Source organism: Aristolochia californica, unplaced genomic scaffold, assembly GCF_029961685.1.
Source record: "Aristolochia californica isolate CCGP_79_NKW_82.1479 unplaced genomic scaffold, dmAriCali1.0.hap1 SCAF_2, whole genome shotgun sequence".
Taxonomy (NCBI): Eukaryota; Viridiplantae; Streptophyta; class Magnoliopsida; order Piperales; family Aristolochiaceae; genus Aristolochia; species Aristolochia californica.
In genome coordinates this window covers 7,787,577-7,806,883 of record NW_027181881.1, presented here as the reverse complement: position 1 = coordinate 7,806,883, position 19,307 = coordinate 7,787,577, and the positions used below count along the sequence as shown (strand labels likewise).

The following is a 19,307-nucleotide window of genomic DNA, read 5'->3' as shown; positions in this document are numbered from 1 at the left end:
GAACCTCTCTTATACCATTTTGAAACCAATACGTTAAAAGGCTCGAACCTCCTAAGGAAGCAACCTCATGGATCTTATACGAGGATTAGCCCAGTTGATACAAACAAATATTCCAACAATACTTTGATCGATCAATCACTGAAAAGTGATTGATCAATCAATTGATCATAACGACTACTTTTCTGTCATACAGTAACTTAATGATGGATGGACTGATGGATCAATTTGTTACCATTGGTCCAGAAAAGTTATTGATCAATTATTAACAAGAGGATGATCGATCAAATAGAATTCCCTTTGGTTGAGCAACACAAGTATGATCGATCAGTGTATTCCCTATGATCAATCATGCTTTATGTCCCATACTAGCAAGTTTTTGTCTGATCGATCAATCAAGTGGGATGATCGATCATTCCATGTGAAATTTACTTGCAATCCAAGTGGGATGATCGATCATGTTTTGTAGCATGAAATGGTCATGTTCTGATGATCGATCAGATGACTATAGTCGATCGATCGAGCAAGCTTTATATTTTTGGCCTACACAGATTTAGATGATCAATCATTACAAATGACTGATCGATCATTCCAAAGCTAGTTCAACAATGTTGACTTTTGAGCACGTGAATATTTTTCTCTCAGAACTCTAACATGTTCTGAATGATGTTTATGATATTCCTAAACATGTCTATATGCAAATTATGACCTAAAGCTCTAATTTCACATTTGTACCCAGAGAAGGGAGTTTAAAATACTCTCTTATATATGTGATTGAGTTTGGACATTTAACTATTACACTTGAACTCTAGACTTCTCATAATCTTCTTCCTTATGGGTGATTCTTCAAGAGACATTCTTCAATGGTGCTTGAGGTCTTGAGTTAGGCTTGATCATTTTGATGCTTTAGACCTTGAGATGCATTGATTCTTGAAGGTGAAGTATCTGAAATAGTTAGATTTGTAAATTATTTGATCAATTAAGTTTTTTTATCATCAAAAGCAACATGGGAGTCAACCTATGGTCAACAAAGGGGCCTTACTAGGCTAGAATCTAGCCAATCTCTTGGGAAGATTGATTTGTAAAACATTTATATGAGCATACATATGGCTTAAATAACAATCGGAATCTCTTTTGTGTCATTTCAGCTAATAGAGCTAGATTAGTGGAATTTTTCAAGCAAGGGTTCTTGGACAGTAAATATCAATAGGAGAACATCGATACCAAAACATTAGGTGTCACATCTTGTGATGTGTGAATTTCTACACTTTACATTGCATGATTATTTGATTTATGATTCCATGACTAAAAGTTTTTCAAAATTTTAAATCTCAATTTACCCCCTCTTGAGAACCATCCGGTCCAACACTACAAAGGTTGGAAGTTTGGATCTCTCAAAAGAGAAGGTTTTCTCTCCAACTAAAAAGGGTGTAAGTTCTTACATTTCTTTTGTATTTTTCATTTGAGATAGGTTCATCTAGAACCTGATTAAATCTAGAAAGAAAGGGTCTTGCTAGAGCTAGAATCTAGCCTATCTCATGGGAAGATTGAATTAGAAATCATGTATTTGAGCATAACATGTGGGTTGAAAGAGAGTTAGGATCTCTTTTATGTAATTCTAACTAATTGAGCTAAATTAGTGGAAATTTCTCAAGCATGGGTTCTTGGGCGATTAATACCAATAGGGGAACATCGATAAAAAAAATATTTGGTGTTGATTTAGTAGTGTGTGAATTTCTAAACTTTATTTTACGTGATTATTTGATTTATCATTGCACACCTTAAATTTTTTTTCCATCAGAATTGACTATGTGCCAAAGGTAGTGGGTGGGGAAGGGAGCAGCAGCTGATAGCATGGCACAACTAGGGTCTACTCTGAGGATGCCAAACACATGCCCACCCCCACTGCTATATCTTGAGTAATCACCTAGGCCGGAAAAAAAAAAAAAAAAAAAAAAACCACTTTGATTCCCTTGGCCATACTTAAAAAGTGTCATTGTTGCCATGGCTCTCGTCTTCACACCGTTGGTGAAATGGGACTACACATTAGTGGAAGATGCTACATGGGAACTTGAAAATGACTTCCAACATTTTAACCTTGAGGACAAGTTTATTTTGAAATGTTATTTTTATTTGAAAATGATATAGGAAGAGCAAGCTATATGTTGAAGCTACGCATTAAAAGTTGGGGAATGGGTGTAATAAATTTTATAAAATGAAAGGCTCACAAGAGGGGAGGTGTCTTTTACCTCACTCACATCTCTCCCTCTTCTCTCTATCTCGTTCTCCCCACACACCCTTCTCTACCCTCGATCTTTCCTCTTTTTGCTCATTAAATTAAACAAAATTAGAAGGGAACTTATCAAGTTCTAGAGTATATAATTGAGGCATATTTTGGAACATGGGCACTTATATATATATATATATATATGTGTGTTCAATGGAACTTGATATGACATGAAGGAAATGGACTTGTGGAAGATGAGTATAAAACTTTTATGAATACCACCAAGAACATCTTTCATGTTTCCATCTCAAGCTCAACAAAGATCCTATCATTGCGATTGAAGATATCGTCATTGATGATGAAATACATCGTGTATAAATAACGTCAAGTGATGTTTTGTATCTTATTTTAGCTTAATGATTTTTTTTATGTTTATTGTCTATTAACTTTAATTTCTTGCAAATTTTCAAGGAGCTTTCTCATCATCAAATTCTACCAAAGGTAATGAAAGGCAAATTCACTTATCTTAAGGTATCCAATGCACATTATCAAGAGATAGGAGGAGGTGTCATACCCCAACCAGTTTGAAAAGTTTCCCCAAAGTTAGCAATTGCCTTTGGGCTCCCCCAATTACTCTTAATTCACTCTAATTTGCATGTAGATCAGGATTTCTATTTTAAACTGGGTAGTAACCCTATTCAGGTTTTTTTGAACAGGTATTTTAGCATTAGAGGATTTTAACATGCAGGTGACAGAATCACAAGAAAGCAGATGCAGCATCAGCAACAAAACTACATCCCCTTGCTGTTTAAATAGGTAACCCAATGCATGTTTACCAGTCCCAAAACATGGAAACAAACAATCCAAACCCAAGTTTCAGATAAACCAATTCAGGTATTTCTTTAGTATAATCTACAGACGGTTGAAAGAAATCAGCTTGCCAATCTGAAAGAGTGAAGTTGTCATAGTTGATCCTTCTAATGTCCGTATTTCTGGAACTCCCACTCACTATTGTCTGCAGAGCGGCCATCACACAACTATCAGATACAATCACCCAGTGTTTGTACGCAAAAGCAATAGAGGGAAGATTAGACATATACCTAGAGGGCACACTTGACGAGTCTTGAGCCATCGGCTAATGCAATGAAAATGAAAAGCATGGTTGCATACACCTGTTAGTGACGAAAGAACATAAGATATTATAGATGTCATGAAAAAACCCCAGCCAATAAACATTAAGAAACGTGTTACAATCAAAGGACAATTTAATAATTTAATATATTAGGATAGAATAGGAATTCAGATGTAAGAGAGTCTGAAGGAGTAACCACTACAAAGTTAAGTGCCTTTTTTATTACTTTAAGCACATAAGGGGCATTAAAAGGTTTCAAATGAAGGGGGGTGCCCTCACCCTGCCTTAGAAGTCAAGTAATTTAGAAAAGGAGAAGATATTAGACATACAGAAAAGCTTGAAAACCTTAAAGAAACTTGTTTAACCTTTGTTTTTCCACTCCAAATTCGTGGTCTTTCCATCTCTCCTACTTTTTTGTCTTCCCTTCAACTCCAAAAACCTAAATTCTGCTCTTCTTATTGCAAAGTTTGTAACATCGGTATTAGAGAGCATTTTAATTTGATGGATAAAGAGAAGACAATGAAAAGTTTGTCCAGATCTTTTTTACAAGTTTTTTCTCTTGTGTCCTTGCACAACACCAAGCTCTAGTGGAATGAAAGTTGGTATTTTTTCATCCATCATTCTTTTCTCCACCAACCTCAATAATCCAAATTGCATCTGAATTCAGACTAAACTATTAATTTTTATATTACAAATAATACCTTCCAGATAGCTTTTAAAATTTTCAAGGCAACAAACACTGCATCAATCTGATATTTCAACAGAGAAATCCTCATGAGAAGTAGCAAAGGTCAAACTGAAACCATGCAAGCCCTCTCATTAGCACCAATATGCAACTCCCAAGCCAATCATGCCTAACCCAATGCCAGACATCCCACTAGCCATGTCAATCCAACAACGCCCAAGCCAAGCTCCAAGCCAGCCCCTTCATCTTTTCTCCTGCCACCTCCACTAACTTCCCCCATGCCACACCTTACACTATATTTACCCTTTGACCGTGCTAATGGACTTGCAATATGCACGAGGCACAATTTTTCATTACTAAAAACTATTTTCTCTCAGTCACTACTGCCCACAGAGTCTATTCCATATTATCGATGTATATCATGCAATTTAGGATGATAGAGTATGATTCAATATTACCATTACAACCTCGAGTACGGGGTTTTCCAAGGAGGGGAGGAATATTACAACCCAAGGGAAATTTATTAATTTTAATATATAATAGAATGGGGAATTCGGGTGTAAATGGATATGAGGGAGTAACTACTACAAGTTTAATGTCTTTTCATTTTATTTTATTTTTAGTGAAATAATGTCTTTTTCATTACTTAAGCATATAAGGGTATTAGGAGGTAATTAAGTATAAGTTAGGACTTGGTTTCACATGACAGGGGGCACCCCAGCCTTGCCTTGGGAGTCAAGTAATTGCCTTGCCTTGGGAGTCAAGTAATTGCAATCTCTATTTAAGGAGGAGAAAGTAGATATATAGAAAAGCTTGAAAACCCCTAAATAAACTTGTTTAACTCTCTAAATTTGTGGTTCTCCCTCTCCCTTTTCTCTCTTCCCTTTAGCACCAAAAACCTAAATTCAGCTCTTCTTATTACAAGGATTGTGACAAAATTTGGTATGAGGGGCACTCTTAAGATGCAACACTATTGTTTGAGCTTACTGTAGTGTCACTACATACAGCAGCTAGTTCACATCACATAAAAGGGACGTACTTTCAACACCACATAAAAAGTGATGATAAAGTGATGAATCTAACATCAATTGGGAGATAAGAAAGGCATTATGAAATAATGATGGTAAAGACAGCAATAATCTCCTCGAGTTTAGAAGCAGTAATATTGCAACACGAGGACACCAGGTGGCAACCTTATGTAGAAGATGCCAATAACAATAAGGATGAAATTTTCAACATTAAAAAGGATGAGCTCAAACAAATATTTCTATTTATCACAATAGTTATTTCCGATTCAAATGCTTTCCTCAAATATAGCTTAGTCCACAGTTAGTACAATAAATTTTTTACCTCTAATAATTAAGTCCCAGTTCCCCTTTTTTCTTTTCATGTCTTATATAATAATATGGGATTTAAGCATTAGCACTTGTCATAAAAGTAATCTTTGCATTAGGCCAGAGTCTCATGCACACCAGCAAAAAAAAGAAAAATAGTTTCAACTTTCGACTAATCCAATTAAATATGAAATTAAAAAGTAAGCACAGATCAAATCTGCCAACAACTTCATGTTTAATTATTATATGATACCAATAATTTTTTTAAAGGGACTGTAACAATAGATATCACATAAGAAGAAGTTAATTCCAAAAAGGCATTTTTTTGTAGATAATGCAGGTTAAAGAAAATCTTAATAGCATCAAAAGATATAAAATTAAACGGCAGAATGACAAATATTACCACTGTAACATTCATTCTCTGATTTTCGCTACTAGAACAATTTAAAACAACCCCATTTTCTAGGAGAAATGAAGTTGCTTTCAGGAACAAATTTGAAGATTAGGAGTCATATAAACAGTCAATGGCAGTTGATAATGAAGTGGATAGAAGCCAAAAACAGTTTTTATAATGATGGAATAGTGGAATTTTGAAACAATATAAAAATATAAGAAAACACAGCTAAATGGTCTAAGACTGAGATTGCCAAGTAGGAGGTTTGCGAAAGATGAGAAAGCAACCTAGTACAATGGCTGGCTTCCAGCACAACTGCTGTATTGGCACTAGAACTCCACATTGCCACAATACCCCAAGCCTCTTTCCAGCAAGACGCTTACAATTAAAATTCAAAAACTACAAATCTTTTACTTGTTCATTTTAATTCAGAAAGACAGGCAACTTAGTTTTTTCTTTTTTTTTTAACTAGAGAGGCAACTTAGTTTAATAGCAAAGTTATAAAAGTAAGAAAAAGTATATCCACCCACCCCAGGCAACAGTGCACTCCTCGCTCGTTGCGCTCGCTTGATTAGCTTGGCATTCGATGCCTAAAAGATTTTAAAACAAGGGTAAAGATAAAGACAACAAATCAGAATTCAAAACGTTAGAACCACAAAGAATGATATATGAAAATCTCACATAAATCCATGATGTGGTTTCTGCAAATAGCACAATTGTCCACCACAATATCTGCACAACGAATTCAGAAAGCATATTAGACCTACATGATAACCGACAGGTAGCATTACCAGAAAACCCTAATTCTGGCCCATATAGTTCATAGCTAACAACATGAAAGCGAAGAAAGATTACAGAAAAAAAAAAAAAAAAAAAGAGTAATTAAAAAATAGGGTTGCAAAGAAAGGAGGTGCCGTATTGCATACCCCAAGCCCAGAGAGCAACGGCATTCCACTTCTTGATCTCAAAGCGCTTAGGTTTCTTTGCAGAAGAAGAGGGGCCAGCACCGCTAGAGCCTTCGCCCACGGGAGTCATGTTCACATCTGTATCCAAGGAAGCCATTAGAGAGAATGTATGTCTTGGAAAGCCCTCCCACCCAAAGTAGGATTTCCCAAAGGCTCCCCCTGCTACCCCAAATAAGAAATAAGAAGTTTGCTCTTATTTACCGTCGTATCCGTAGCTAACCTAGTGGCATGAGTCGAGCCACAAACTCGTAGCTATGCAGTTTTTGAGTCAGCGTTGACTCTTAAATTGAAAGTGAGAAAATTAAAAAAATAATTACAGAAAAGTTATTGCTCTTTTTACATAGGAGTCCAAGACTTTGCTATGCAACAACCACCTTAAAAAACCGAATAAAAAAAGCAAACTTCTCTATTAATAATGTTTAGTTCATCGACAAGTAACAACATCGGATATTGAGGGACCGACAGGAATGAAGAACAAATTATCTTCAGGTTTGAGGTAAATAAGAATAGTCATCAACCAACTAAAAAGGGAACTGTTGAAAGCAATTAGGGTGAAGGGTATTTAGGCAAGAAAATTTATACTAACTGATAAGCCAAGCTTAGAAAATATCGAGCTTGGTTTGTATATTTAACGAGTTTTATTCCAAGTTTAAGCTGGAGCCTAACTTAAGTAAAAACCGAATTGAACTGAACTTTTTTTCTAGGCAATTTGGCTTTGTGCCACCCCTAATTGCTATTATCAAACAAATTTTATCGACTAAGTTTTATCGCCTAAAGAGGGGATTTTACTTGTTTACCTAGTTTCTATTTAATAAAAAAATTTGATTCGATAATTCGATAATTTTGCTGATTATTTATTTATTATTTATTAAATAAATAAAAATAAGTAAAAAATGCTTCTAATACCTCAATTAACTGACCCAATCATATATAAGAGCAGGTTGATAAATTTTTATTTGAATGAATGTTTAAGATAAAATATATTCAAAAACCTTTTTCAAATACTCTTTATCTTGCAGGAAAATCGTGTGCACACACAGTGAAGAATGAAGAGTTGATGGGTGTATGACAATGGCAAAATTGATTGAGTATAATCTTGAAGATGTTGATGCAGCATCTAATGCCCACAAAATATCATGACCTTTCAGAGAAAAACAACTTACCGAATGTGGAGACTTCCAGTGGGTAAATCCAGCATACACAGAGGAGGAGCTCTGACGTCGGAGCTGCACGGAGAAAACGAAGAAAGAGATAAAAGGCAATGAAGAAATTAAAACAGAAAAAGAAAAGAAGAAAATAAAGAAAGAAAGAAAGAAAGAAAGAATCAGAGGGCTTCAAAGCTCTTCGTTGTGCGGAGATAAAAAGAAGGCATAAAGAAGCAGAGAAAGAAGAGAAGGAAGAAAAACAGAGAAAGAGAACCGAGAGAAACAAAAAGAGTGACAACAGAGCATAGCGGCTCTGCATGACTCAACAAGAAGGAGAAAAAAGAGAAAATAAAAGACAGAAACGGAAGAAAATATAAAACAAAGGGGTAGGAAGAAAGGCGAAAATGCACAACAATTCAACAATAACGATGCCTCAACAATTCAATTTCTAGACCAACGAAGGAAAAAGAAAAACAGAGCGCCGAATCTCTGGATGGTACCGTAAGTATTAGAAAAAGAAACAAAACCCGCTCTGCAATGCGACGATCGAGAAAAATAGAATGCAGAAAACGCAAAAGATCTTCTCGCCCGATGGAGTCGACCCCTCTTGAAAGAATTCAATATCTCACTGCTTTCTCTCTCCTTCTCCAGACCTGCTTTTTCCCCCCTGAATAATTATGGGGAGAGAGAGAGGCTTCTGGAGAGGGAAGAGAAAGCAGAGAGATAGTGAATTCGCATACGTGGAGGCTCTTTCTTACTTCTTCCGTGGAGGCTCTTTCTTACTTCTTCCGTGGAGGCTCTTCTTCTTGCAGCTCTCGCACTGTGGAAGAAGAGACAGCAAGGAAACGACGGAGAAGAGGCGGTTCAATTCTTTTAAACATAAAATAGACTCCAGAAACGAGCCCAACGTTCATCTCAGCCATTAGATAATGAAGATTGATTTGAAACGTTGAAGAAGTGTGATCTGCCCGGCTGGACCCATCTCGATGCATGGGGTTCGTCCATACCATACCTATATGCTACATAAATGTATCTATTGCATGTCACCCGTACCAACAATTCCATTAAGTGTCACCAAATGCGTGACATGCATTTTTACTAGATACCAAGTTTGTAATGAATCTAATATTATTCCTATCTCATATTGCAATATATACCAAATACTAAATGGTAAATAAAATAAAATCATCCTGGCTCTTTCATAATTCTAAAAATTCTGATCTTAACACTTGAATTACATAAATTTCAACTCAATACTTACCATTAGACTCTGGGGAAGAGATTGATACTCGAACGTTAAAAATAAATTTGAAAATATCCCGACCGTTCATGTTAATCTTAATTACAAAAATGAATTAGTAACTTAATTATTATTTGATTAGTTACATATGTTTATTTTCTATACCTTTAATCCCCCATTACCCTTTTACTCGGTTGCCTTTCTCCTACCATCTTTTTTTACTCCCGTTTACCCTCTTAGGCAACCCCTTTGTGCATTGCTTTGGTTGGTCTTCTTTTTTATATATGAGTATTATTAAGTCTATCAAGAATTTTTTATTGGTACCTTTTGGGTTTTTATCGCCGTCTTTTGAGTGACTGACATTACCTCTTTAGTGATTAGTATCACTATTTTGTTCAAAATCCTTTATGGTTGATTTCAATTTTTTACTTTATCACCCATGTTATACTTTTTGAGAGTCTGTACCCGATTGAGTACTTATCTTTGGGACACCTTGATGGAGGAAACAATTACAACTATTTTTTTTTGTTTCAAGTTGATACCATTGTCATTACCTCCAGGCTTGAGGGGGAGAATAGAAGGAAAAAGAAATGAAAGAGGTATGTGGACAAATTTGAGCAAAGAGGAAGAGGTATGAATAATCTACCTCGTGCCTTGAGGTTGTGTTTATAGTTGTGTGAAGATGTTTACAATAATTACAATATCTTTAGGTCTACATGCTTCAAAAGAAAAAAGACATAAGAGGACATACACGATCTTGCATAGTTACAATTATATGTCATCTCTATGAAAGTTCTCCTTATTTACTTGTCATGCCACCCCAACACATGTGGGTGTCTTTTAACACTCCTCAAATTGGTGTTTGTAACTCCATATTGCAAATAATCTTGGTCAAGAAACTTAGGTGTTTGAAAAAACAAATTTGATTGCATTGATTTGATGCATCTTCTTCTTTTTCACATCTTGTTCTCATCTTGTCTCCCCCTTACTTGGATATTTTAGCCACATAAAATTCGATTACCACAACATGTGAAATTTTTCATTGTTGGTTACTTCTATCTTGTATTTCTCCCCCTCAAGCTAAGGATATCTTTGTTCTTTACCAAGAGACCCAATTTGCACAACATAATGGAGAGAGAAGAAAAATCACTCCTAGCTAGTGGTGGCTTCGAACCAAGCCGGCTCGATTCCGGCTCGGTTCAATTCGGTATACTCGAATCTCGAGCCGAGTTTGAGATCCGGGATCGGCTCGTTTAAATTAACGAACCGAGCTCGACTGAATCGAGGTTCGGCTTGAAAGCTCACGAGTCAACTCGTTAATTTAACGAGCGGCGCGGGATTCGGGACCAAAGCGGGGGGGGGGGGGGTGGGGGGCATTTTTCTAATTGAAAATTCTTATTAAAAAATTATATAATTTTATAAGTAAGATTTTCCTGCTAAGATGGGCAAGAAAATCGTATAAAAAAATTTTGAATAAGTATTTGACAGTTGATGCTGTAATACTTTTAGCATAAGGCAATTTTCATGGCAATTTTGTGTTTGACATTTTATTTGATTAAAAATTTATCGATAAGTATAGTAATATATTAGATTGATTATTAATTTTTATTTATTTTCCTAAAAGAGGCAATAAGAGGTCCTAACTTTCTTAAGAAAATTTTAAAATATTTCTTGTAATTTTCTAATAAGTCACTAATAGTAATAGGATTGTATTTTAAGGTTTTTTTTGAAAATATTTATCATATGAAAAACTAGAAATATTTTTCCTAGAATATAAATTTTCAACTAGGGGCACTAAGGAGGCCATAATAAATTTATGGCTAGATTCAAAAATTACAAAATAAGTTAGACAACATTTGGAGTAAAAAAGATGAATATTGGTGTGTTCTAATCCATTATTGAAATTCAATTCTGAACCTCCCCTATCATTGTTTTTTTAAAATGTATGCATAATTTTATATAATTTATTTGACATATATTTTATATAGAGTATTAAATGTAGGTTAAGCTCGAATTCATCTAGAGCTTGATCTCGAACTCGGTTAAATAATTAGGCTTGAGTTCGATTACAATTTTAGGTTCAAGGCTAGGGTCGATCGAGCTCGAGTTCAAAATATTTAAATCAAGCTCGGCCTGAACAAGGTTCAGACTTAGCTGGATTCGATGCCACCCTTATGACCAATTTTAAGTAGAGGTCATTCCCAATTTTATGTAAAATGTATGCATAATTTTATATACAATTTATTTGACATGTATTTTTTGAAAAGTTTTAAATGTATGTTGGAGCACGGACTCGAGACTCGTATTTTTTGAAAAGTTTTAAATGAATTTTGAAGCTCGAGCGAGCTTGGCTCGAACTCGGTTAAAATTATTAGGCTCGAGGTCGATAGAAATTTTAGGCTTGAGCCTAGGCTTGGCTCGAACATAGGCAGGTTCGGGCTCAGCTCGGCTCGATGCCACCCCTACTCCTAGCCATACGACAAAACTCCATACACCAGTCAAAACTGTCATAGTCTGAAACACACTCTGTTCAATTTCAATGGTGGAAAAACATCCCAACGTTAGGGCACAACAAAGAGACTACTCAATTTGTAAGGGTAGTTCAAACACAAATCACCTCTTAGGTAAAAAATTAAATATTTGACTCTTACCTGTATGTTGAACACACTTCTATACTTTTAGGTAGTGGACTATAGGCATTGCTCTAAAGTGATTTTAACAAACACAAAATTGAAGGAAGTACTTTGAGGAATTAAGGTTGTGAATAAAATGATAGGAACTCTCATACTTCAAAAGAAAGAAGGTGCACAATGTAGTTATTCATACTTCCAAGTAAGGATGCGCTTTTAGACTAATAGATGGATAAAAAGTGACCAGGTTTTACTTAAGAGGGAGGAAAAATAATAATTCTTTTATGAACATGATGATTAAGGAAACTTAAAAAACCATAATAAGAAAGTTTTGAGATAGAACATAATAATGAAAACTTTCTAAAAATAGACTTCTCATATAAAACAATTACCTTTTATCATAACTTGACCAATTTGTAAAAAAAATATTCAAGAGATAATTCTGGAATAAGGGATACTTAGGACACTTATTTGGAATCTATAATTAGGAAACAAAACTTTTTAATTAAAATTTTCAGACTTTATCAAAAAGGAAATTAAACTCATAATGGAAAGATTTTTCTAAAGTAAACTAATGTAACGGGAGATCAAACAAAAGAAACTTTTAAGGAAGGAAAGATACACAAGTTGGTAAAATCTTGAATAGATTTTGAAGACAAATATAAAACTCAACCAACATTAGCAACTCAAAAAGTGAAATAAAAAATTCGGCTAAAATTCGGATTTTCACATGCAACAAGTTATCAACATGACTTTTGATTCTTCCAATGTGGATATGTTTCTCTAGAAATATCAGATTGAGAAACGGTTTATTGGGATAGAAATTAGACTCACATAGGTTTCTTTTGAGATATAATTCTCAATATAAATTCTCTCTAATGTTGGTACAAAATGTTCAGGAAGTTAAGGTTTTTTGTAGTTACAAGAAACTTTTCTACTGCTTGACCTTTGCTAATTCAGATGTCGATTTCTCTTTCTAAAAAAATCTGATTTCAGAGATTCATTTTTATTTTTAAACTAGACTCGAAAATATTTCTAATGGTATATAATTTTCTATATGAAATATATGGTAAGAGAGTGAAGTATCATAATATTTAATTAGTAATAGTTAAGTAACTCGAGAAGAAGATGGATAATGGAATGAGAAACCATACCATTGTATCAAACCAGAATTGGAACTAGTTATTAGTTAATTATAATGCTTAATTAGTTAATTTTTATAATGTTTAATTATAAGCTCGAGAAAAGATGGAAAATGGAATGAGAAACATACCATTGTTTCAAACCAAAATTGGAACACTTCTACGATAATGGATGCTCTTCTTCACTAGATGCTTTTCTGTGGTACCACCCATGATGACTACAATATGCTTGTTTCCATCAATCCTTTAATCGGACAACAGGACGAGCAAAAGCGAAGCAGATGTAAACCCTCTGCAAGAAGGGAAGTGGTGGCGATTGTGATCCCCAACAGGCTGATATTCTCCCGTACATCTTGCAACCAGAGTAGCTTACTGCACAGATATGAACATATACTATTATAGCGGTGAAACTATTGAATTTTCATCAATGGGAGGGATGTTCTCCTACGGGAAGACATTCAAATAGATACTATTTGACGAAATCCTCCGCCATAGTGGTCGCTAGGGGTGGCATCGAGCCGAGCTGAGCCCGAACCTACCTATGTTCAAGCCGAGCCTGATTTAAATATTTCGAACTCGAGCTCGAGCCGAACCTATCCTCGAGCCTAAAATTGTTATCCAGCTCAAGCCCAATAATTTTAAGCTAGTTCAAGCCGAGCTCAAGCTTCAACATTCATTTAAAACTTTTCAAAATTACATGTCTCGAGTTCGAGCTCCAACATACATTTAAAACTTTTCAAAAAATGTATGTCAAATAAATTCTATATAAAATTATACATAAATTTTACATAAAAATTGGGCATACATTTTACATAAAATTGGGCCTACATTTTACATAAAATTGGACATGACCTCTATTTAAAATTGAGCATAAGGGTAGCATCGAATCCAGTTGAGTCTGAACCTTCCTATGTTCGAGCCAAACTTGATTTAAAGATTTCGAACTCGAGCTTGAGCTGACCTAGCCTCGAGCCTAAAATTGTAATCGAGCTCGAGCCTAATAATTTTAACCGAGTTCGAGGTTAACCTAAATTTAATACTCTACATAAAATATATGTCAAATAAATTATCTATAAAATTATGCAAACATTTTTAAAAAAAGAATGATAGGGGAGGTTCGGGATTGAATCTCGATAATAGATTAGAACCCACCAATATTAATATTTTTTATACCAAATGTTGTCTAGCTTATTTTGTAACTTTTGAATCTGGCCATAAATTTACTAGATTGAAAATTTACATTCTAAGAATAACTAGAAATATTTTTCCTTGGATACACATTTCCAAAAAAAACCTTTAAATAAAATCCTATTACTATTAGAGACTTACTAGAAAATTACAAGAAATATTTTAAAATTTTCTTAGGAAAGTTAAATGGACATCTTATTACCACTTATAGGGAAATAAATAAAAATTAATAATCAATCAAGTATATTACTATACTTATCGATAAAATTTTAATCAAATAAAATGTCAAACACAAAATAGCTATGAAAATTGCCTCATGCTAAAAGTATTATAGCATCAACTGACAAATACTTATTCAAAATTTTTCTATACGGTTTTCTTGCCCATCTTGGCAAGAAAATCTTACTTAGAAAATTATATGATTTTTTAATAAAATTTCTAATTAGAAAAATGTTTCCAAAAAACATGAGGCACTAATGGTCCCTATATTGCTACTAAAAATGTCTTTTCCATATTTATTGAAAAAAACACTAATAGTCTCTAGAAACGTATTTCTACTAAAATGTCTTTTCAATTTCTTCAAGAGCCATGAGGAAGGGACAATTTTTTTTTTTTAACTGTTTATGATCTCGCACGTGTGACTTTCACACATGCAAAATTGTCTAGCGCGGGGGTGGGAGAAATTATTTTCTCCAAACTTAGGTATCTCTCTATACTCTGGTTTTCCACCGAGACGACGCATAGCGAAGGCGTGACACCGGAGAGGACCTGTCGTCGGCGACGGAAACAGAGGAGGCAAAGAAATTGGAGGAAGAGGAAGAAATCAGAGGAAGTGGAAGAAATCGAAGGGAAGGGGAAGTAGTGGCCGGTGAGGAGCTGTCGACGGTGATAGAGGCGGACAAGAGGGGCTCCACGTCCCCTCCTCCTCCCCCCCCCCCCCCCCCCCCCCCCCCCTCTCCCCCGCTCCCGCTCCAACTCCCGATCCCGATCCCGCGACTCACCCATTAACGAGCCCGCTCGTGAGCTTTCGAGCCGAACCTTGATTCGGTCGAGCTCGGTTCGTTAATTCAAACGAGCAGATTTTGGATCTCGAGCTCGGCTGACCGAATCGAATCAAGTCGTTCGCAAGCCGACTCAGTTCGAAGCCATCCCTAGTGGTCACCATGCTGCTCAACCGCTTAGAATGCCTCTCCCATCCATATGTTACCTTCATTGCACCAGTTTTTCGTGGTTAGATTCATGTTAGGAGACACCCACAAGTGTAGGGGTGGTATGAATAGTAAATAAGGAGAACTTTCATAGTGATGGTACAAAATTGTAATTATGTAAGATGGTGTATGTTCTCTTATGTCATTTTTATTTTGAAGCATGTAGCCATAAGGGCATTGTAGTTATTGTAAACACCTTCATACAACTATAAATACAACCTCAAAGCATGGGGTAGAGCATTTAAGCCTGTTCCTCTCTGCTCAAATTCGCCATTATTCCTCTTCTCCTTCTAAAACCTTCTCTCACAACTATTCTTCTTATTCTCACCTCTTATTCCTCTTCTACTGTGATTACACATCATGGAATCCTAAGTTTCAACATGGTATCAAAGTGAGCAGATATCTGAGTTGGAAAAGGAGAAGAAGATGGAGAAGAAAGGGAGGAAGAAGAAGAAGAAGAAAATGAAAAAGAGAAGTTTCTCGTTTTTTTGTCATCTTTCCTAATTCTCGTATCTCATTGGATGTTTTATATTTCTTTCTGTTATTTTCAACTTTATTTTTTTTATAATTAATCATGTGCACAGTTAATTGGCTCACGTAATTACTATATTAATGTACAATAAACTATAATAATTAAATAATATAATATCTAATTTAATTAATTAGTATATTAATATATTTTTATTATACATTAAATTACTTATTTGTATAGTAATCATGTTTTTTTTACCTAATTTGGTGTTTAGGTATTATGTTTTATTTAAGTATATTATTCCAAGTTATTTATTCTCTTGTTTTTGTCATATTTCTCATTTTGGGGTACTAACACTGGAAATTGTTTTCTAGTGCACATGAACTCGTCCACACTAACACCAAATATGAAGTTGAAGTTCATGTAGATTATTGAAATAAATTTGAAGTTGAAGTTCATGTGCCAACTTTGTTGACTAACCCCCCATTTGGGGCACTAACACTCGAATCTGTTTTCTAGTGCACTTGAACTCGTCTACACTAACACCCAAGGAAGAGTTGAAGTTAAATCAAATCATTGCCTTGAAATTGAAGTCTAACTTCAACTTCAATGTTGACTAACCCCCCCTAGATATTTGAATAACTAGAAAATCTGTATATTTGTTTTTTTATGCCATTTCTCATTTACTTCATATGAATTAAATAATTTTACATGCAAATATGAATTTATAAATGCATATTTATGAAAAAAATTATTTAGGCTTTTATGCAAACTTAATTTTCTATATATATTTTTGGTTGACCTAAATATAAGGAATTAATAATTGGCATTGATTTTCGTCAATTATCTTGATGTCATATTTTTGTTTACATTTGAATAATTGAGTAATAACCACAACATTCTTAATTATGAAAATGTCTAGTGACATTAAACTTAGTCACAAAAAGTTAATGACATAAAAAAATATGATTAATTATGGAGATATAATTATTTAGATATAATAGTTTAACCCCATAGTGTAAATGTTTATGTGATTAATCAGGATGAGATAGAAATACTAAAAAAAAATCTAATTGCCTATACGCCTAGAAAATTTCTTGACAGACAAATTTTGATCTCATCATAAAGTGATATAAATCGTTTGTATTATAATCTAAGCCCACATGAAAGATTATAATGACATATTGATTTATTTGTTTGAATTTATTTACATGGATAAATATTCAATATTTGGCTTCATTGCATGTTTTAGTAAGATTTTGTTTATTTTATAGTTGTTCAAACTTTATTTGTTCTAAATTTTGATTCATCCTCTATTATTCCTCTGAATGGAGACAATTATATTGATTGGAAAGAGAAAATTCTCCTGTCATTGAGATGCATAGACAATTTTATGCATGGTTAATGTATGGAGGTTATGCCCAATTTTAGGTAAAGGTCATGCCCAATTTTAGGTACAAGTCATACCTAATTTTATGTAAAATGTATGCATAATTTTATATACAGTTTATTTGACATGTACTTTATGCAAATTTTTAAATATAGGTTTGAGCTTGAACTCGGCTCGAGCTCGAGCTCGAACTCGGTTAAAATTATTAGGCTCAACCTCGAACTTGATTAAAATTATTGGGCTCGAGCTCGAACTCGGCTCGACCTCGAGCTCGAACTCGATTAAAATTATTAGGCTCAAGCTCGAACTCGATTAAAATTATTGGGCTCGAGCTCGAACTCGGTTAAAATTATTGGGCTCGAGCTTGAACTCGGTTAAAATTATTGGGCTCGAGTTCGATTAAAATTTTAGGCTCAAGGCTAGGCAAGACTCGAGGGCGAGTTCGATTACAATTTTAGGCTTGAGGCTAGGCAAGACTCGAGGGTGAGTTCGAAATATTTAAATCAAACCCAACTTGAACATTAGGCAGGTTCGGGCTTGGCTCGATTTGATGCCACCCCTACCTAAGACACACTCAACCCTCATGTCATAATTAAAAAAATTTAATCTATGTATGTATAACGGGAAAACAATATCTTTTGGTTTTCATGCTTTTTCCCCCTTATAAATATAAATTAAGTAGTTGTATTGTCGTCCTTTGAGTAATAGGTGTTATCCTTTTTAGTTATTATTATCACTACTTTTGTTTGAAATCCTATGAGGTTGGTTTTGACTTTTTTTATACATACACCACCCATTTTATTTTTTTAAGAGTCTATGTCTGGTTGAATTCTTATGCTTGGGACACTTTGATGGAGGAGATAATAAATATAATTATGTTTTTTTGTTAGGAGAAAAGTAGAAGAAGAAGTACAAGAAAGTGGTGTTTTATTCCACATGTTGTGGTAATTTTTATGTGATCAAAATATTCAAGAAAGGGAGAGCATAATAAATGAACTTTTGCATCTACGAAGATTTTTTTTTCAGAAAAAGAAAATTGAAGAACAAGAATCATTTTCATTGCAAGCTGAAGTTATAAACTCTAGTTTGAGGAGGAGAGTTGAAGAGCAGATATGAAAGTCTTACATAACTCTCAATAAGAAGTCTTACAGAGCCAAAATTATTATGAAAATAGGTCTCATAGAAGAGTTTTTGTTAAAGATGTTTTAGTTATGTTAGTTTTCTATTTATGTTTAGTTGTTTAATTATGCTAGGACTTATCTGTAAGTGTTAGACTTTGGGTGTAATTGGGACAAGGGTAGTTTAATTTTAATTGGACTCTGTTCCGATGCATTCAACACCTGCCTAGGCAGCGCTCCAACATGAGCTCAACACCGGTGCATTCAGCACGATCTCAACTCTGTTTTGACACACCGGAGCGACCTTGCCTGCTCACAACCAGGCGTCTCGTCCAATCGGGACTCGACTCACCACCCACATGTCACCGTATCCCTCCTCTGCTGCCAGTGGAACCACTTATGCCACTATCACCGGTGCGATGACCTCCTCCAACGAATGATGCCAATGCATGCAATGGTCTGTTACGACATCTCTCTTCCTCTTTCCCTTTTACGCTGGTTTACATAGGGAAAATCTGCGATCGTCGAGAACTTGACACTGGCACACACAGTGCCACTCTCGGTGTCTATTTGAAACCTAACGACCTCTCAGGTTCTGTAAAGTTGACTGTCGATAGTTCGACGTCGGCCCAATACAGTGCCTCTGATGCACTGCTTGGTTGTGTCGGTTTCTGCCGTCGAGAGGATTGGCCAGCATCAATGCCAGCGCAATACGACGCATACAATGCAAGCCATAGAAGGTTGTGTGATAGAGAAAGTTGTGAAGTCGAAGGAGAGCACCACCCCAATTGAGTTTATCACTTCGATTACAGAAAAAGCTTCATGCGATGGGGCATTTAGACAGGCAAAAATCCGACAAGTTATTTACCTGCCTTGATCTTATTATTTGGTCACTTGGTAGGGGAAGAAGGTTATGTAGAATATAGGAATGTAGAATAATATTACCGTGATTATCAATGATCAGGTGTACACTATTTGTAAAATTACAAATAGGGACGTCGGGAGAGAAGAGTTTTTTTGTTGCATGGGATTCAGCGGTG

General features: G+C 35.0%; 1 protein-coding gene across 1 annotated transcript; it reads right to left on the bottom strand.

Annotated features, from left to right (window-relative positions):
- Positions 1 to 3,005: 3,005 nt before the first annotated feature.
- Positions 3,006 to 6,888, bottom strand: LOC137956440 (RING-box protein 1a). The gene is made up of 5 exons (XM_068803939.1): positions 6,696 to 6,888; positions 6,451 to 6,501; positions 6,300 to 6,359; positions 3,325 to 3,396; positions 3,006 to 3,239 (listed from the first exon to the last, which is right to left on the bottom strand). The coding sequence occupies exons 1-5, from the start codon at positions 6,829 to 6,831 to the stop codon at positions 3,202 to 3,204; spliced, it is 357 nt and encodes a 118-aa protein (XP_068660040.1). The 5' UTR covers positions 6,832 to 6,888; the 3' UTR covers positions 3,006 to 3,201.
- Between the last annotated feature and the right edge of the window lie 12,419 nt (positions 6,889 to 19,307).

Coding starts and splice junctions, on each gene's coding strand:
- LOC137956440 (XM_068803939.1), bottom strand. CDS start 6,831: ATGGCTTCCTTGGATACAGATGTGAACATGACTCCCGTGGGCGAAGGC. Junction 6,360..6,450: donor AAACCACATCATGGATTTAT/GTGAGATTTTCA, acceptor AAAATCTTTTAG/GCATCGAATGCCAAGCTAAT. Junction 3,240..3,324: donor TCGTCAAGTGTGCCCTCTAG/GTATATGTCTAA, acceptor GCCGCTCTGCAG/ACAATAGTGAGTGGGAGTTC.